Raw genomic sequence first — 21,491 nt, 5'->3', positions numbered from 1 at the left:
TTTGAAAGCATTTTAAGTATTAATATGCATATGTGCTTATAGAGAATTTATTAATTATTGTTATTTAGCATGAATTTGTCAAAATTATTAGCAAAATATACCCATAAGTCTGCAATTTTTACTAATGGTCAAAGTGTATCCTAATATTCATAAGAACATATAGTTATCTCTCTGCCCACTGTCTCCTCGTGTCATTATCTTTTTATGTAGTGCTTACAATTCGTGTTTGAATTGTTTTATCTGCTTTCATCGAAGTTCTCCAAATACATTGTGGGCTTCTTCACTCCAAAAAGAGCATTCTTCCGTTTTTTTTTTTTTTTTTTTTTTTTTTTTTTTTTTTTTTGAGACAGAGTTTCGCTCTCGTTACCAGGCTGGAGTGCAATGGCGCGATCTCGGCTCACCGCAACCTCCGCCTCCTGGGTTCAGGCAATTCTCCTGCCTCAGCCTCCTGAATAACTGGGATTACAGGCACGCACCACCATGCCCAGCTAATTTTTTGTATTTTTAGTAGAGACAGGGTTTCACCATGTTGACCAGGATGGTCTCAATCTCTGGACCTCGTGATCCACCCGCCTTGGCCTCCCAAAGTACTGGGATTACAGGCTTGAGCCACCGCGCCCGGCCCATTCTTCTGTTTTGATCATATTCTGCACAGAGCCTAAATTTCACTACTTATTTATCTACTTATTTACACAGTGCCAGACATTGTCCCAAGCAATTTGCAAGGATTAATTCAGTCAGTCTTCTCACAATCTTATAGGCAGCTACTATAATTAACCTATTTGCTAGATGAGGCAACTGAGGTTAGAAAATTTACCTGACTTTCCAGGGTCACACAACTAGTATGTGGAGGAGCTAGATTCCACATCAGTAGTGCAAACACGGCATTTTGTCATGCCATCAGAATCCTTGATAACCATGAGACCTGGACACATCTCCATCCGACACATCCCCTCTGCCCTGGAACACAACGTTATGCCCAGACACAGCTGAGAGCTCTCCCAGGAATAGTTACAAAGCTCCAGTGACACGGCGGTTCACCTTGGGAAGCCCCTTCAACCACCTGGGCCTCAATCCCTTCTTTTCGTGAAACACTGACGTATACACTCACTTTGGGGATTTGTTGAAGTCACAGTGGGTTGGTTGTGTTATTCAGCAGCACAGCTTGTAACATACTGCTGAGAAGAGAACAGCCACAGAATATATACCTCTTATACCAACCCAATGTGTTGGCCTTTAACAATTCTTCGAGATAGCCAAATAGAAATGTTAGAGAGGTGCATGTCTGTATGCTTTTACGTATATTTTATCAGCGTCCTCAGCAACCTCTTAGCCACGTGAAGATTAGAAACCATCAACTGGTTTCTAATGGGGAGGCTATGGGAGGCTGTGGGGCCACACATAGACCTCAAGGGGAAATGACATCTGGCAATCTGAAATCAAGGCAGGAGGCAGGAAAACAGAACTCCAGGTCGAGGAGCTCCATGAGTGCTCACAAGGGTGATCTATACCACTGAAACAAAGTCACATTTTCTTGGATATTCTGTCTCTACCAGACAGACTTGAAAAATAATTTGACCATAAATGTATTAGGGGACAGCCTCATTTAGGGAACATTTACTTAAGTGTAGCACATTTTTCCCCAGCAACACTTTGTAAATGAGATGAGTATGATTGCTAAGACTGGGCATGCAATTTGCTCATTCTTCATTCATTAAACTAGTATTTATCAGTGCTAGGTGCCAGGTACTTATACTGTGCTTGGTACTTAGAAAAGATGCCTTAGTGAACAAAACAAAGAAATTTTAGTCATCAGAGTATATTCATCTATTTATCTTTTATTGAACAGATCTTTCCTGGGATGCTATGATGTGTCCAACACCACATGACATAAGGCAGTAGAATAATTCATATCGTTTTTGGAGACCCCCCTACGTTCCTGGAGATTGCTATTTGAGGTTACTTTGGGGTATGAGTATAAGCTTGTGTCTCGATGGGACACCAGTGGAACTGTTGTTGACAGCTCTGCAATGTGAGGAACAGAGCCCCTTAGGCAGGAGACTTCCTTTGCAGTCATAGGGCCTGTCCACCTAGGCTGGGTTGAAGTACAACTGGGAGAATTATTTTTTGTAACAGACAAGTGCCTGGTTAAATTACATATGTAATTCCTTTCATCTTTTCCCAGACAAATTTTAATCAGTACAGACCTTGAAGCAATGAGGCCAGCAATAACAATGCTTCCCAGGGCCAGTTTCCAGCCCAGCTTCCCACTTCCTCTAACTCAGGACCTTGCTTTCACTGTTTGCATTTTCACTTTTCCTTTTTTATTGCCTGGGTGTTGATTCCAAGACTTGCTGATTTTTTTTTAAGGTAAATCAGTATCTATGCCAAAATAAATAGAATAACAACCAACTGCATAATTGACTTATGGTTAATTTCTGTGTCTTATATTGAGAATCCAAACTCTCTCAACAGTTTGGAGTAGTTATTTTCTTTTTCTGCCTCTGTGAAAATGAACTTAAAATTTACTCATCTTAAGTTAATATAATAATCATGTTTTTATTTTATTTAACTCTCAGGTTTGGTGATGGTTACACAGTCAAAGTTTGGCTCTGTAAGGAAGCAAATCAACATTGCATTGTTTCTGACCACTTGAAGCTTTATTTTCCAGGAATCCAGTTCAAGGTAGTGTTAATATTCTGTATTGTTTCTTTATTTTCAGCTACAAAACTAATACATGTACCTGTCTATTTCTGTTTTTATTCTATGCTTTTATAAGATACTACTTGTTACCTTAGCCTCTTTGCAAAGTATAGGCCCTGCCTCCCTACCAAAAACAGCATGGATAGCTGATATTGCCTGATTACTCTGAAGAGTGACAAGTCTGCTTGGCTACTTGCTGGACTGGCCAGAGCAGCCTGTGATTACATATCACCCTTCTTATCTGTGGCATAGGTTCATTGCATAGCTCACCTTGTTCAGCACGGATGATTGTAAAAGCTAATCTCTTCCATGTATTTGCTGTAGGGTTTATAGGCTTGATGGTTTCAGCATTGCTTCACAAAAAGAGCCCTGTTTTTGAGATCACAATCGTCTACAAACTTGCTGTCATCTAGTATGGTCCCTGAACCAGCAGCATCTTCATTACCTGGGACCTGTTAGACATGCAGAATCACAGGCCCCAACATATTGGATGGGAATCTGCATTTTAGTGAGGTGATCCAGTGATTCCTGTGGACGCTAAAGTATGAGAAGCACTGTCTAAAATTCTCTTGGATAACTGTGGGATGCTACCTTATTAAAACTTCTAGCAGGTTGTAGTCTATAAAGTAGCTATGTTCTATCTATTTCAACAACTGCCATTTAGTGAAATCCTGCTATGGAAGAAGCATCTGTCTGAGACTGCCTTTCATGCTCAATTATGACTTTGAGCCACCCTATAAAACAGATATCATTGTCTCCATTGGCATACATGAGGACAAGGATCAGAGGTTTAAATATCTTTCCAAGAGTTGCTCAGCTAATGATGAGAACAGCTGAGAGATAAGCCCAAGTCCCAATGTAAAGCTCAGGGTTCCTCTGTCCATTTCTGTTAGGCCACGTTAACTTCCTACATCTCAGATATCTGTGGGCATCTTATGATTCCTTAAAGAGTGCTTCCCCATGCTATGGCAGGGTGGGAGCATATCAAAGGGCAGTGCCATTCAGATGAATGCCATTTGTCAGATATACTCCATGAAAAATTGTCATCAACAAGCATTCATTGGAAACTCACAAAATTATGTATGTAGGTTGAGAAAATACAACTGAATTTATTTGCCAATTAAATGTAGTATCAATTTTGTTTAATAATGTTAATTATGTGATATGTTTTTTATTTTTTTTTTTATTTTTTATTTTTTTTTGCTTTTAGGGACAGCACCTGAATTTATTAGAATATCATGTGCCAAAAAGATGGGCATGCCTAGCTGACTTGTTCAAAGTTATAGAGAACAATAAGACCTTATTGAATATTAAGCATTATTCCATTAACCAAACCACTTTGGAGCAGGTATAGTATCTTGAATGATTCAGGAGGTTGCATTTGGTTCTGTTCATCAAACCTAATCCAGGCAGTTTTAAAATTAATCGAATTACTTCAATTCACCACTTTATTCAATTCATCTTGTTCAATTTTATAAAATTATGATAAGGATGGAGAGTATCAGAAAGTTTGTTTATTGTGTACCCTTCTACTTAAGGTAGATATTCAATAGAGTTTCAACGTGTTCATGATTCTATTGGACATTCAGCAAGTTAAATCATGTCACATCGGCTTTCCTTTCTCCACATTACCCAGCCTCACAAGACTTGTGGGGGTGGGAGTATGGGGGCTCTACTGTAATCAGTTGATAGCTAACTTCTGAAGAAACAAAAAGGTTTTGATTTACTAAGAGTTCCAGAAATATAAAAATACATCGTAACATCTTTCTAAAACCAGGCTTAAGGTACTGAGAACTTCTAGGTGATTTATTATTATAATTGTCTAGAAATAGGAACATTCTTAGAGTTGTGTCCTCAATGGATTTGCATGTTTATGTGATTTGGGAGGGAGTGGTATAAATTAATGATCTGTAGCTTTTAGGACAAGTTGGCCAGTGTTCTGAGAGAATGTCTTTTTTCTAGTAAGTGAGACCAAAAGGTTTTATTCTTATACGTTAACAGCAATTTTTATGCTTTTTTCAGGTATTTATTAATTTTGCGTCTGAGCAGCAGCCGACTCTACAGTCTGCTCTTGATCCATCCACTGACAGTCATCACCCACATCACTTGCCCATCTGAGCACTAAAGAAGTTTCCATAAGGAATGAAACCTTGTCTTTCATTGCAATTAACAGTCAAGGATGAAATAAGCACATGTACAACAAAGGAGCCGAACACACTCTCTAGGCAGTCAAATTACATTCTCTTGTTCAATTTCTATTTTGAAACTCCTTGTTAGTTAATAACCAACAAATGGAAAAGTCGTTCTTTCTGTAGACTTTTGGGGAGTTGCTCCAAGATATTTGTTCTCTTTACCATGCCAGATGGACACTAGCTTCTTTGTTACAAAGGCATGAATTATTTGACAGTGTCCAAACTGAGACATTCCAGAGCTGGAAAGCTGTCACAGATTGTCCACTGTAAACATGTCACTTTATTATTAAGAAAACTGAGCACCCCACGTTTAAAAACTTTACTAACTTGTTTGTATAGAAAATAGTAACAAGGACTATTTTCTGTTGTTGTCATCTTTTTACTAGGTACATGTTTTTAGTGATTTTAATGTAGGCTTTTGCTAATACTGATGACATGGTATGAAAAAAATCACCAATTTCTACATATAAAAGAAGCCTTTTTAAAAACAGAATTTAATGCTTTTAGTATACACTTTAGCAAAATTAATTAAATTGAATTAGTTATCCTATATCAATTACTATAGTTTTATCAGAATCTCACAGATTATAATTTTTGAGGGTAGAGAAATAGAATGTAGATGCATTTTCTTTTTCTTAATTTGGATGAATAATTACTGCTTTTTTATTCTAAGTCAGTGGTTTTCGAAGTCTCCGTGTTAGCTGGATTACCATCTCCTGGGAGCTTGCAAGAAATGGGCATTCTCAGGATCCACTCTAGCAAATTTCAAATTCTGGAGCTTAAACAAGCACATTCCAGTTTAAGAACTAATGACTAATGGGAATGTCTAGTTACTTCTTAGTTATACAAGCAAAATTGGCATAGTGTGTGGTTTATTTTTAAATATGTCATTAAAAACTTGGTAAAAATTATGTCAGTCTCGGAATTGTCTTCGAAGCATTGTCAGATGTGAAGTGCTCAGATATGGCTCTTAAAGTCGATACAAATCTGCTATTTTGCATCCTATAGTTAGTAAAATGTATAAAATCAATCCATTACTGAAATAGTTTCCAGTCAGACATTTCTGAGTTCAGATATTTCTCAACATTCTTTTACAAGATTTTTCTAAGTCCTCAATGGAAAATCCCATTCATCTTATTTAAAAAATTGATATTTTTCAACACTAGCATTGAGTACTGCTAGCTTGTGATCAAAGAAATATACTTCATTATGAGATTTCTTTACTAAAGCAAGATTTCATTAAATCTCTCTTCCCTAAATATCATTCTACATAAGAGATATTTTTAAGTGGTAAGGATTAAGACAATCACAGATAGCTTTGCTGTGAGCAATTTTGATTCTCATGTATCACATGAATTACACTTCTTTAAATAAATTACAGTTTATGGCTATATGATTAATTCTCTAATTCTAACATAGTCTAGTTGTCATAATGAAATACATAATCTTTTTTATGATTGTTGAATCAATAAATACCAATTTGTGAAACATGAACGTGTTTAAACTGCAGTGAATAAATGAGATTTGCTTTAATTTAACCCAGTTCTTGAAATGTAATTGTGTTTTTGACAGTATATTTTCTTATATCTTTATTTGTGTCTTTAGGGATCCAATTTAATTGAGGTAAGCAGGAAACGAAGCTACTCTAGATCTTTTAAAGTTTGAAAGGTTAAAATTTAATTGCGTTTTGCTCTGCTATATTCTGCTCTTAGGGATTCTTTTCTGGTTTTTGAACTGCTGTATTATTGAAGTTTATGCTTCAAGGTATGCCTTTGAACAATAAACAGAAAGAAAGAGAAACTCAACATGCTGAAACACCACATCCCAGAAGACTGGACACAAAAGGTCAAATCTTATGTTAATGTTGAAAATGTCATTGCATTTATAAGTCATGCAGGTATTTTACGCCTTTGGAGTCAAACATTTGTCTTAAGACCTTTGGGTTTAAGGTCACACAACTGAGTCTCTTAAACAAACTACCTTCATTTGAAATTATTCTGAGTAGAGTACTTTATAAAACAGAAATAACAGTGATTATTCCAGTTCTAGTAATCTAGCATTTACTATATAGTTTATCTTTACTCAGATATTTAAACAGATGATGTATTAAAGCTTTCATGCAAAATCAAGATAGTAAAAAGCAAATAGAAAGTATATTTTTAGAATAGGAAAGACTAGGTGGCTTAAGGTCATAGGTAGTTTTGTTTAATAAGCATTGAATTGAAAAATAGCTCAACATGGCATCTTACAAAACATCTTAGAAAATATACAGCCCCATACACACCTTGCAACCTCCCTCCATAGGCACACTATTAGCATTAATGAGAATGACATGAATATTAGCATAATCACAGTTTCTGTCCAAGTAGGAGTTACAGACACTTCAAATTTTCAAAGTGGGTTGACTGTGTTTCTCCTTTGGCTTTTGCTTTGGTCTGCTGCATTATTTCAGCACAGTGAATTTTTATGATTACTTGTTACAACTTAATTTCACACACTTGAATAATTCAAAGCCCTTTCACACATACACACAGACATGCATACACACACATCATCCATGTACAAACATACACATGCACACATACACATGTATGCACACTCAAACACACACTTGTTCCTTCAGCTAATACTTTTTTTTTTTTTTTAAAGGTAATTGGTTATTTAATTAGATTATTAGGACATTTAAAATACCAATTTGTGAGGATAAATTCCATTTGTTAGGGCAAACACAGATCACAGGTAGCCCTGGAGCTGAGGAATAGCTTTGATTTTTGGTAAAATTTGCGAGTCCACAGCTTTCTGATCAATCTTGCGCTGCTCTGTAATCTTGTATTTCTCTTTTTCTGTGTCGAAGATCTCACCTTCCTGGTGTCTGGGCTTTCGCAGCTTCTTCTTCTTGAAGTAAGCATCAGTAAGATGTTTTGGAATTTTTACATTGCTGATATCAATTTTGGTTGAGGTGGCAATGACAAATTTCTGGTGTGTTCTTCGCAGAGGAACTCGATTGAGGACCAGAGGTCCAGTCACAAGTAATAAGCCACTAGCCAGCTGCTTCAGGAAAACCACCCTCTTGCCCCTGTGGCGTCCAGTGAGGATGATCAGAATGGTCCCGGGGGTAATGCTGGCTCGAAGTTTTCTCACGTGCTGACTAAAGGGTTTTTTGCCGTGGCTCAACAGCTTTCGAGGCACATCTTCAGTAGGATAATACCTAGGCATTTTGCGAAGTTTAACCACCCGGGTACCGCCGTTTTTGTCACCACCAACTGGTTTTGTAACAGTTGCAAGAACCTTCTCCTTCTTTTTTTTTTCAACCTTGGATTTAGCGGCTGAGTACTTCCTCTTGTACATGGCCTTTCTGGAGTACATGGCAGATCGGGAATACCTGCCGATTCCTCTGACAAGGACAGGATTGCGGCTGCAATGGGGCTTCCCCTTCTTGGGCTTTTTAGCCTTGAGGTGACCCTTTTTCACCTTGCTACCAGCATCAGCCTTCTTGGCTTCAGGTTTCTTCTCTTTAGTATCCGGCTTCTCAACTTTTTCACCCGCCATCTTGCAAGATGGGAAAGAGCTCAGCTAATACTTTTGATCTCATTCCATGCATGTGAGTAGGTGGTGGGTACTGTAAACATGGGGTGGTGGACTAATCAACTGAAGAGCCGCAGTTGTCCTTGAGGAGCACTCAAGCAGGAGGAGATGGCCAGGTGATACCTACAAGCAAGGAGTACTCTCTGACATAGGGTCAGAATGATTCCCTCTCACGGGCAAAATGACATCTGAGGCTAAGAATAGAGAAAATGGAAAATATTTGTTGAGCAATGGATGCTTGCTTATTATGTTGGAGATAGATGGCTGATATAGTAGTTCCCGTAGACACCAAGAACCTAGGTGTCTAATTTTCAGAATTTCTCTTACATTCCAGAACGGCTACTAGATCTCTAGCTATCACGCTATTCAAAGCTGAAATAAAAGAGAAATTGGACTAAGGTGATAATAGCACATCTATCTGAAGAGCTTTCCTGGCAACCTCACCTGCATACTTAGGCTTATATCACCTAGAAATATTCACATGGCCCTAACTAGCTACAATAGTGTTTGGTTAATGTAGTCTTTATTCAGGCTTCTGAGCACCCTAAAATAAAATGAAGGCTCTGATTCTATGTGAGAAAAACTAAGCAGATACTGGATAGATAACCAACAGTCACTACTATAGAAACACAGAGAAGTTTTGCGGCCATTAAAGAATGCATTCAATTTTGGACATGTTGAATGAACCAAGTAATGTTAAATTATGTGGCCATTTTGGGTACTCTAGGCTCTAAGACTGTTACTATTTTCAGGATTAAAGTTTATGCAGAGATCTGTGGAGCAGATATCATTTATATTTATAAACATTACTGTCAAATTGAATGTGGTAGATAAAGAGAAGAAAATTTTATGAATATTTTCCATTTGGGCTAAATAAATAGCATTGTCATTTTCTCACAGTGAGAATTCCTCCTGAGAACGTTAATGAATAAACTTCCCTTGCTGGAAAGAGTTGCAAATTACAGAAAGAAGTCAGAGGCATTTTTCTTAATTATTTGCTATTGCTTGCCATCACGAGAGACGTTTCACTGTCTTTCACTGTAAGTGAATCTGTCACATTTTTTATCTTAAAGTGTTTTAAAGAATCACTCCTACATTAATATGTTTTATGGAAAAATTGGGTCCACTGAGTTAAAGGTACATCTTAAACCTAGCAAAACTCAATGGTTAAAAAACACATCTGGAAATTTTATGAGCATTTCCTCTTTCCAATATAAGGCAACATTCTGAACACCAAGTCTGCCTTCACATTTATGTTCCATGGGCGTGGCTAGGTATTGATGTATGACAACTGTTGTTGGTGGGGGTCTGCTTGTTCTGTGGTTTTGTTCATGAAACTCTGGGGACTCTGTGGGGTGCCATGCAGGGTGAGGAGTCATTGCTTTCAATCTGTTTACACTTTTGCTTAGTGTCATATTGCAGCTTTGTCTACCTACACTTAACCAAGTAAAATCTTTGTTTGCCTCAGCATAAGTTTAAGTGAATTAGAGGAGTAAGGTAGTGCATGATTGCAAGTCCAACGGGAAGTTCATAGGCTGGAAATCAAGAGACCTGGCTCTACTGCCAATCAGTGTGTGATCTCCAAGCCCCTTTGCTGATGTGCGCTTCCATTTTCCTCACATTTGCAATCATGACAAGATCTTTAAGAAGGCTAATGAAATCAGCAAATTTCCACAGAGAGCACACAAATATACAATTTTAGGAAAAAAAGTGGAGAGTAATGAGAGAATAATATGAAAAACTTAATGCAAAATATTTGAAAACAGATAAATAATATTTTAATCAAATAATTAGGAATCAGGATTGTCTCAAGAAAACAATAGCCACTCCAGAAATTGAATCAACCATGAAATGTCATCACAGGCATATCCCTACTGGTGTCCCATCCCAATACAGCAGACCCATATGGTTTTACACATGTGCCATTCTAAAGGAGATAAACTCCCTACTACACAGGCTATTTCAGAAAATAAACAAATTCTATCTCATTTTAGATACCAGTATAACATTAGCAAACAAACTTGTTCAGGAATGAAAGAAAAGAAAAATATGGAGAAATTCATGTATGAACATGGACACAGAAATAATGGTAAATAGAATCAGTAGTCTATGTCTCATCATGAAATGGGATTTATCTAGAAAATGAAGTTATGCTATAAACTCAAACTATTAATGTAATTTGTTGCATTCAAAGGTAAGAAAATAAGTAGTCTCAAATGCAAGGAAAATATTTCATAAAATTGATCATCTATATTATAAAGTTATGATTACAAGCATATTTTCACAATCTGATGTGATACAGCTAGTAATATTTATGAAATTTTAAAAGCTGAATTGTGTTATGCTGTCAAATATAGCATGCCCTTCTCTGGAAACTTTATTATTTCTCTTCTGTCATGTATATGTGTTCTCTCTCTTAGAGGTAGGCTCTTTCTAGCAACACTTAAGATGCTTTAGTCTCCCCCACTGTATAAAACACTGTATCAATGCCACATCAGTATCCATTCAGTAATCCATCCCTCCAGTGTCTGCTCCATCGTCACCTCCCACTGCCTCTGGCTATTCCTCTCTGGGTGCTGCTTTCTCTATGCCACCAAAACAGTTCCAGCTAAGATCACCGAGGCTCTCCATTTTTCTACGTCCAAGAGATAATTCAAAACTCACACCTACTCACCTCTCTATTAATATACTTTTAATTCCTTGGATCCCATGATGCTACTCTTTCCTGGTTTTCCTTCTCTCTCCTTAGTTTCATTTTTAGGCAAATGCTCCTTCACATGTCAATCAACTGGGGGCCTTTGAAAGCGTAGTCCTTGACCTTCTGATTTCTCTCTATCTTTTATCTCTTCCTCACCAATTATCACCCATGAGCTGCTGACTCGCAGATTAGTTTATCCGTAGCAGCCCTCTCTACTGAGCTCTAGACATGCAACAAGGCCTACTTGGCATCTCCACTAAACTCTCACGGACTCATCCTTCTCACCAAGAGAACAGATGAATATGCCTTCTCTCCCAGCCAACCAATTCATCTCCTTTGTGTTCAACATGCCAGGGAATATTACTAAGAACCTTCAAGTTTCATGAACTATCCTCCGAGAGTTGTCCTTAACATCTCCTGATGCTTAATCTTCCAGAATCAGTCCTTTAAGAGTCCTGGTGATTTTCCTTAATGTCTCTTGCTGATTATGTTTTCACTTCTTTCACTATCTTAATGAAAGCCTGTATTATTTCTCACTTGGGTAATAGTTTTACACTGGTATCTTAACTGTTTTCCCTTGATCTAATTTTGCCTGTCTATCATCTGCCTTTTATGTTTCTGATGGGGTGATTTTTTTTTTTAATGTAAAGCCAAGAATGTTATTCTTTTGATTAAAACTCCGTGCCTTCCCAGTGCTCTCAGGATAAAGAAAACACTTTTAATAATGCTTGGAACATCTTGACCAGCTTTCTTCCACATACCTCCTGCTTCAGCTTCTAGAGCTGCATTAGCCTTGTGTTCTTCCAGTGTATCCTAATCCCCTTTGATTACCGAGAATGTGTGTGTGATTTCCTCCGCTGTGTTCCTCCTCCTTGCCCTCTTATTTACCAAGCTAACTTCTCCCATTTCATATCCCAGCACAAATGTCACTCCTCATGGCAGTTTTTCTGAACACTGCCCAGGGTCCCTCCCTCTGCTAATCCCTCTCATTTCACCCAGTACATCTCCTTCTTAGCAAGGACCATGATTCTAATTTTACTTGTATACAATTATTTGAAAAATGTTTATATCTCCCTCACTAATTGCAAATTCCATCAGGGCAATGACAATGGAGCAGAGGCTGGGAGATGTTTTCCTTTCTCCATTTTATTCTCAGGGCCTGGCACTGAATAGATGATCAATAAATATCTGTTGAAGTGATAAGTGGATGTATTAATTCATTCCCACACTGCTATAAAGAAATTACCTGAGACTGGGTAAATTATAAACAAAAGAAGTTTAATTAATTCACAGTTCTGCGTGTCTGGGGAAGCCTCAGAAAACTTACAATCAAGGCAAAAGGAGAAGGGGAAGTATACACTGTCTTCAGAAGGTGGCAGGAAAGGAAGATCGAGCATAGGGGAAACATAAAACTATCAGATCTTGTGAGAAGCCACTATCACTAGAACAGCGTGAGGGAAAACATCATCATGATTCAATCACCTCCTACCAGGTCCCTCCCTAGACACGTGGGGATTATGCCATTTACAAATTCCAGATAAGCAAGCCTGATCTGTGTCTGAGGGAATGGGAATAGATGGCACTGTTTCATCATCCTTCATTGATGCTGGACAAATACAATCCTGAGAAAGAGGCCTGGATTCTTGGTACACCAAGCAAAAACAGGCAGGAATGCTAAGGCACCATAGGGGGTTGCCTTTCTGACAACGACTTTCTGAAAAGGATGCTGTTAGCATGCTTTTTAAAGATATCATGCTATTTGTTCAATTAATTATTTAATATCTATAAGAATGTTATAGCATGTGCTAGGGTAGTAAATCATGAAAGACCTATTTTTATTTTGGATGTATAACGTATTTGTGTATGTGACATGAAGTTATTTGGATTATATGGAGATAATTTTCTCTGCAAGGGTTCTAATGCCTATGCAAAATCCAGAATGTGGCGTCTTGAGGATTTCCATTGGCCCTTTGTCTGACATGTTATTCTCCAATATACTGCACTTGTGACATTTGTTCTCAATGCAAAAATGGATTAATCTCTCTGCTTCCACTCTTCAGTTGCTCATGAAGTCTAGCTATAGTTACCTTCATCTACTCCCTTTCCTTGGGCACAGCAACACCTGGATGATGAAAGATCTTTTCACAAAGATGGTATCCTTCTTCTGTGACGCTCTACAATAATCAATAGCATAGATATTTTCTAGGTCTTTGCATAAGTGGATATACCTGCCACTGTATGTATAGGACCTATAGGATACAACCAGATAGAATAGATAAGAATCTGATTGTTAGCAGGATAGCTCTATTGTTACTGCTCCTACAAATGAACTCACTGGATCATTCTTTCACCACTGTGGAATTTACTGATAACATTTTGTCACCCTTCTTGAGGTAAAACACACTGTTCCCTTGCTACTATGGCTTCACTCTCACTGACTCCCTTGACTGCGGACCGCATCTACCATCCTCACTTCTGGCAGTAGCAGGAGGAGTTGTGGACTTTCCAAGAGAATCTGTGATATATTTTTGGCCATGCCAATAGGCTGAGCAAATTTTGATGACCAAGGCTTGGTTCCAGTGACGGTTAGGATTCCAGTGAAGGCCCTATTAGTTATGCTATGATAATAATGAAGGACCAATGAAAATAGAATCATGGACATCTACCCTGCCACCAAAGAAGTGCTCCAAAATGCTCTGGAATGTTCCAGAATAACTTTCCAGCAGGTGAACCCAGGAAGTCTCCAAGTGGGACTCTTGGATTCTGTGGTCCTTACACTGGCAGGTCATGCAGCACTGGGCTAAAGTGCAGTAACGCAAACCATGCACAGGACAAGAGGTGATGTCAGGTGACCATCTCACACCTCTCCTCTCCTCCTTACTCCTTCCACTTGCAATGTTCTTCACTTCCTTACTGCCACACCCCAGGTTTCCAGATCCCTAATTCTTCACTCACTTCATTTTCCCTCTTAGGTTTATCCATTCTCTGGATTCCTTTTGGGATTGTTTGCTCAGTGGCTGTTAGCTCTGCCTTCAACCTTCTCTGCTCACCTGGTTCTTCTATATGGAGGTATGTAACCATGGTGGTGGGGAAGTGGTTTTGTTAATTAGAGAAGAAGAGATGCTTTCCTCTGGGATTCAGGAAGTAGGAGAAATTGCTTCCAGGTAGAGGTCAGGGAAATACTTGGGGAGAAACCAGCTGCCTAGAATCTTGGAGACAGTTTGCATTTTCAACGAGGAAGACATCAGGAGGAGTTGGGCAACAACAGAAAGGCCCAGAGGCAGTGCACCGAGGGCATTATGAGCAAGGGTGAGAAGCTCAGTTTAAATGAAACCAGACACACTTATGTGCTACTGAGTACTGAATTATCAGATGTTGCTTTTCTAACAATTGTGCATATAATTTTCCCTCTCTCTTTTTCACTTGGCAAGTGTTTTTTTTCTTTTCTTTTCAAAACTGCAGTGTGGGTTGCCACTCTGAAAGCTCAGTGTTACCTGGAGAAATATATGCATTTTATAGTCCCCTTCCTGACTCTTCCTTAACAATCTCATCTTTGTGGTTTCTCCAGCAAATTTATCTGAACAGCAGCACATTATTTTCTGTTTTTCTTGGATCATTTAAAAATTTTCTCAAAGAGATTTCTTCAAAGTTCACTAGTTTCTTTCTCTTGCCATTTGCCTGTGTTCTTGGAAGCATCCCAGCGTTAATGATTCTGTGATTGCAGGACCATAGAAATTCGCCCCTAGTATATTTGTTTTCATCATTCTTTGTTTATTAGGAGAAAATCTGGTAAATAAATTGAGAAATCGAAGCATTCTCTGGAGTTTTACTGTGGCTCAGCATTCCTTAAAAAATATGTCCTGCTGTTCACTTATTCCAGAGTGTACTTGATGATTCTCTGGGAATTCACTGTCCATCACGTGTTAGAACATTGCACCATTCAAAAACTCATCCCTTAGGGACATAAATTCATCTGGGAGAGCATCTTTTAGCTGTTTTTCTCATTAGTCTTCAACTTCCCAGAAACTGCCTTAGAGAAAGCTTTAAATGCTCACTATTTAAACTACAAGTATACAGCAGTGTTCCCTCCATTTTGTCAAAAACTTCCAATGGCTGCTGACAGAAGTGGGTCTGCAATAAGAAGAAGAGTGAAAGAGATGGATCAGGAAACATTAGACTGCAGAATTTAAAGGATATATTTGAACATACTGTCTGAATAAAAAGGAATTAAGCCATAAAGTTGAAAACGTTTATGTTGTATAGCAGCTCTTCTTTCCAAGCACAGACTTGGCCATGCCATTAATTTTTCCATTGAAAATTCTTGAATCAAATACTTAACAAATACCAACTGAGTAGCTACAGTGTGCTGAGTACCTAAGACACAAACAATGCAAGCAGAGTCTCCAGCTTCAAGCATATTACAGATTGTAGTGGAATAGCAAGATTAAGCAAATGATTTTGATAATGAGCCAAATAAAGATATGTGGCCAGATGTTCCCACCCGTGGAGGAAGTTTCCATGCCTAGGCACAGGCTAGGATTGACATGCTTATTGCAAAGGGATGGATTCTGGGAAGTAGCACCCAGATGGGAAATACAGCCAAGAGCAATCAGGATCAATGAAAGGAAGGTGAGTGGTCAAGAGATTGGAGAAAGTATGTGCCATTATCAAAGTGGCACAGAATAGCCCTTGTGAAGATACAGCAGGAGGAATTCAGGTTCTCAAAGCATGTTTTTCTGTGTTGACCCACCTTTCATTATATGTGCTGGGGGTCATGGAGTTGGTTAATGTGTGAAGAATGATAAGAATAAAGAGCTTGTTCAGCTCTGTCTGGGGAAGCAGTGAAGGCGCCATAGGATGAATTAAATTCTGAAGGATGAATCATAGACCAATGCTGGTTTTTTTTGTTTGAAATGAAGCTGTCATCAAAATATGTATTAGAGCATCAAAATATGTCTTAGAGATTTTCCTTCTAAGATTTTTAATGTGTGTGTGTGTGTGTATATATGTTTGTGTGTGTGTATATACACACATATATTTGCATATCATTTACATATATGTGGGAATATATATCTTAGAGAAAAATAGGTATATTTCTTATTTTCTGAAAAACAAAAGGCTATCTTGAAATGTTTTTTATTTATACAGTTAAACTATATTCATATCAAATATACAATGAATTAGAAAACAGTTTTGTTTTGGTTAATCTAATTGGTTGAGAACCTGGTTCTGGTTCTGATTGCATTGTTCTGTTTTCTACAGAAAAAAAAAGAATTAATTCTTTTGGGTTCAAATAAAGGGACTTTAGCAAAGAGAACAGTTACAGAGGTGAGGTCTTTGTTAAAAACAAGGGTGCTCAGAGATGAGCCGCAGCAGCCAGAGAAAACTGGCATGACTTGTAATGCCTGAGAGATGATGGGGGAGGGGATAGGAGATGATTTTTGGAGCAGTGATCAGGGAGAGAGACAGAGAAAAAGATACCTGAGAAGGTTTGTTGCCGAACCAGAATACCCAAATATACATCTGGACAAACTGTATTTGTATTAGTGATATGGTTTGGCTGTGTCCCCACCCAAATCTCATCTTGAATTGTAGCTCCCATAATTCCCTCCTGTTGTGAGAGGGACCTAGTGGGAGATAATTGAATTACAGGGGTGGTTACCCCAATACTGTCCTCATGGTAGCAAATATGTCTCATGAGAGCTGATGGTTTTATAAGGGGAGATCCCTTTCACTTGGCTCTTACTCTGCTTATCTGCTGCCATGTAAGGTGTGGCTTTCACCCTCTGCCACGATTGTGAGGGCTCCCCAGTCATGTGGAACTGTGAATCGACTAATCCTCTTTCTTTTGTAAATTGCCTGGTCTTGGGCATGTCTTTATAAGCAGCGTGAAAACAGATTAATACAACTGAGTTATCTGTAATTTGTTAGCCTGGGTGTAATTCTACAACAGTAGAAAAAGCCAGTGCATTCAGAGAATAAGCCTGTATGAAGGCAAGAAGACAAGAAAATGCACAGTGACCTGGAGGACACTTCAGTGGACTTCAGGTGATGGAGGGAAGAATAAGTTGAGTCTGCAGGAGAAGATTTTGGGAGAATGGAGGCCTTGCGCCATGGTTGATGGAACCTACAATTAGCATCAATCTTCACTAGCCTACCATTAAAAATATCTTCCAAACTGAATATGAGACTCCATCAGAGACAAGTAACTTGGACTTAACTTGTTAACTGGTGAATGGGACAACTTCTAGTTACTTCAGATTCTGTCTCAGGAAATAGAAAGTGAATTGAAACTTTGTGAATGACTTTTATATCACCGTCTCTCTGGCATGTTTTGAAAATTATCTGACTAATTCAGAAAGAATTTTCTGAATCTTACTATATGCTAGGCTCTGTGATACAAGGTATAACTCTGATTTTATATTTTAATAGTAGGCATAAGAGAAATACAAATGCTAAGAACTGAACTAGAACAGTGAAAAAGATGAATAAAGTCCTTATGTTTATGGAGTTTATATTTCAGAAACAAACACTGATAATTTAAAGTGTTTATGAGCACATGACATTTTTGAAGGATACATGGCAGGTGTTATATGTGGAGCGGGTTCATGGTGCACCAGTTACCAGTCCTAGGGGAGGGTTCCCACTGCAGGGAAAACAGCAAAGACATTCATGAAGTCAATCACCAGCAATAGGAGTCCAAACGCTTTCACCTATTGCATTTTGAGCTGCAATTTCTACAACTTGCACAAGTCTGGTGAGAGAAAAATTATACACATGAAGCAACTTTATTGCTCACAGACGTGCAGCAAGAGACAGTAGGATCCCTGGTGAGCCAATCTCTCAAAGCTCAGGAAAGCTTCCTAGGATAGATGAAGTCTCACCTGCACGTTCCCTATGTTACTTCATAGCTGAGGAATCCAAAAAGCATTCTGCCAGTTTCCCAGGGGAAACTGGGATCACTGGGCTAAAGCATTGTGGGACACCCTGTTCCAGGAGGGATAGAAACAGAGCTCAGGCTGCTCCAGCCAGTTCCTCCTTATCTCAAGATGGTGCATTCTCAGCATGTCAACTGTTATTCTGAGACCCACAAGGGAGAATTGGGGAAGAGCTGGGTCAGCCAAGGCTATCTTGGGATGTCCTGCACTATGAGCAAAGTGGAACTTTCATCCGTATGTGATAATCCAAGGCTCCCCGGAGGGAGAATGATAAAAGCCAAGACTTGAAGGCAGAAGATTGAACCATGAAAGAAAGTGTTAAGGTGGACATGTCAGTGCAGAGTCCCATTTCAAGCAAAGGAAACAGTAAGAGAGTGGGGCTTATTTGAGAAACGTAAGATCATCATGTTTAAAGTAATGACTGCAAGAGAGAAAGCTAGGTTGCCTTGTGAGAGATCCGACCGTAAATGTGGTTTGCAGTACACTGACTCTGAAAGATAAAGTTCTTCGTAATGCTAAGTGAGTTGGCACAAACCCAGAAATTAATTCCACCCTGGTGTTATGAGAGACATCCAGTAGTTAGAAGCTGAATCAGGACACTGTCATTACTTTGTGGAGGGTGTTATTTCCAGTGTACCTATCCTGGCTGTCAATGTAAAGTGCTGTATATTCAAAGTTAGTATATATCACTTTGTCTTCACTTGGATGTGAAACTGCTGGTGGAAGGATTTGCAAGTTTAGTCAAGTCTAACTGACACTCCCAAGGTCAATGAGGCATTTGCCCCTGATTTCGGTGACTAGGCTGGTACTCCCTTCCAGGGTCCCTTCATTTCTCAATAGATAATTATTGGGTACTTGCCATGCGCTAGGCCTTGTACTCAGAACTGGGTTGATTAAGTTATAGCTCTCAAGGCAGCCACAGTCTATTAGGAAAGCAGAGAAGATTATACATTAGAGATAATACCACATGGTAATGCTTCACAAAAGGAAAGTACGATACCTTAAGGGAGAAGCAGCTACCGGAGGAATCTGAGTTAATTCATTTGAGCTAGTTTCAAGGAATAAACAGGAGATTAATAAAAGTGAATTGCCATGGCTGAAATTTCAACTGACTTGGACGTTTGGAATTTATGTTAGATTCAAAAGTGTTTAGTGACCCCACCACCACCAAAAAAGTGTCCAAATATTTTCCAAAAATTTACTAGAATACTTGCATCGAAAATAACATTTATGGTTGGATATAAGGATATTGATCAAATACACTTGTATCACTGACACTTTTTAGAGAAGTGTCAGACTTTAAGCCAGAAGAATTAGAATATCTACAGAAATAGCCGAAAGGGACTTCTGAATGCAGCCCATCATTTATGACTGTATTAACTGTAGGGAGACAAACAAAAGGGTTGTCCAGTGTTTACTTACTGAAATCTCTCTGGAACTTTCATCAAAGAGGAGGGCTAAATACATTCAGATCTTTGAAATGGGATGTTTTTTCAGTAGCTCAGTGGATTCTGATATTTTCCCAGATAGATTGAGCCAGATTTCCCAGATAGATTCTCTATGCCAAAAGAGTCTTCAGCCAGTGAGATTCTGTTCCTTCCCCTCTATAAGAAAAAGGGTTATTAGGGCTCCAGAGGACTGAATTATAGATCTTTGGGTAATTGCTAAGATGCATAGTTATAAACTCTCCTATCCTAAAAATATTAAAATTTTAATTAAAAATATTAAAATTTAATATTAAAATATTGTTTCCAAAAAAAAAAATTCCTTTATATGTAGGTACCACAGATGGATGGCTGATCAGTGTGAATAATAAATGACTAGAAGTACGCTCTTTAGGCAAATGCTAGCCTCTAGCTGGGTGTTATAGGAGTCCCATTCAGAAACGGAGTTTGAATTGAGCTAGCCGTGAAAGCTTACACTTGCTTTCGTCTGTGATACTGCCACAGTTTCATCTTTGCATTCAATGACTGATCCTTGAAAGAAATAAAGCAGCAGAACCAAATGTGCACTCTCTCTATAGCCACTTGAGATAGCAACGTTTGCAGCCTGCTTGGAATAACTGCAGATTTAACATTACATTAGAATATCTTTTCTTCTCCTTCTTTTCCCTTTTTTTTCTGAACAATTCAGGTCAAAAGTTACTAGGTGGATCTGAGCAAGGTTACTTTCTGCAGTGGGTGGTAGATGGGATGCAGGGTCTTGGCTTAGGTTGTCAGAGACCTAGCAGTGTGGAGAGACTGTCAGTGGGTGGGGGAAGAAGGTGGCAGCTCAGCATGGGTTATTGGAGCTCTACTGGAATAAACAGGATGTCTGAGGGGCATGAGTGATAACAAGAAATTGGATTCATACAAAGGAATCCATTAAACAGGTAATAATATGAGGATATTGAGAGACAAACTCTCACAGTCAGGGAAGTAAGTTAAGTATCCTCAAAGGGAGAAAATGAGAATGAATCTTATTGATTTGGAGATAACCGTGTAAACGAATTTTCAAACATCTATAAATAAATTTTAAAAGTCTATATTTAAAAGCAAAATAAGAGAACAGCAGACTAAAAAACAAATAATGAGCCCTAACATAAAGAATGAAAATCCTTGCTTCCAGAATCTCTGTAGAACTGACCTGAAAACTTGAGGGATGCTGCTGCATGACCTTGAGAACAAATCAAATTTGAGGTCACCAGTAGAGACTCAAAAACAATAGACAACGCTGGAATCCAACAACAGGTATACAATAGTTTTTTTTCCTGAAGCTTGTTTTTCTCCCCATTTCCCCATTTTTACCAAATCATAGCAGCACCAATTTATTTGCAAAACAAGTTTCAGTTCCATTGTATTTGTCTTAATTATTTGCATGAAATGAATTCTTTTCATAAGGAATTTTAGATTTGACCTTTTAAAACTCTCTTGAGCCCAGCCAAGGATTTATCTGTGCCTACAGATACCTGTATGAATTGGGCAAATTCCTCTCTTCTTGAAGTCTCAAAGTAACTTGGGGTTTCTGGGTCTGTCAGAAAGTGCTTTAGTGCCATAGTCAGAAAGTACCATTCTTTACTCACCACAGGTCAAGAACCCTGTACAGGACAAGATATGAGGCCAGTTTCTCCAAGAGGCTTTTATTGGCTCTATAAATCAATTTCAGCTCCACAAAGCAGTCTGAAAACATGTCATTCCAGTCAAAATCTTGGTAAAAATAAGCAGTGTCTCCAATTGTGTTCTGTTATAAAAACTAATACCTACATTGCCATAAATTAAGAATATTCACCAAGAGTATACTCCTATGAGCAAAATTTGGAGCACATTTCTCTCTACCTGATTTCTACAGAATGTGGAAACTATTGGCTGTGAAAATCAAAACCAAAATAATCACAAC

At 38.4% G+C, this 21,491-nt stretch overlaps 1 protein-coding gene and 1 pseudogene across 1 annotated transcript in view; one reads left to right on the top strand and one right to left on the bottom strand.

The window, feature by feature from the left end:
- The window catches only part of ABCA13 (ATP binding cassette subfamily A member 13), a 427,963-nt gene extending 420,431 nt beyond the window's left edge, over positions 1-7,532 (top strand). The window contains exons 60-62 of the mRNA XM_074379707.1: positions 2,580-2,685; positions 3,914-4,051; positions 4,726-7,532. Coding sequence (XP_074235808.1) covers positions 2,580-2,685; positions 3,914-4,051; positions 4,726-4,821 — 340 coding nt within the window. The 3' untranslated portion in view covers positions 4,822-7,532. The remainder of the gene's footprint in view (positions 1-2,579; positions 2,686-3,913; positions 4,052-4,725) is intronic.
- A 96-nt stretch (positions 7,533-7,628) lies between these two features.
- Positions 7,629-8,444, bottom strand: LOC141580125 (large ribosomal subunit protein eL6 pseudogene; annotated as a pseudogene).
- Between the last annotated feature and the right edge of the window lie 13,047 nt (positions 8,445-21,491).

The sequence above is a fragment of the Saimiri boliviensis genome, chromosome 10 (genome assembly GCF_048565385.1).
Source record: "Saimiri boliviensis isolate mSaiBol1 chromosome 10, mSaiBol1.pri, whole genome shotgun sequence".
Classification (NCBI taxonomy): domain Eukaryota; kingdom Metazoa; phylum Chordata; class Mammalia; order Primates; family Cebidae; genus Saimiri; species Saimiri boliviensis.
Note: the sequence above shows the minus strand (reverse complement) of the source record. Positions and strands in the feature narration are given on the sequence as shown.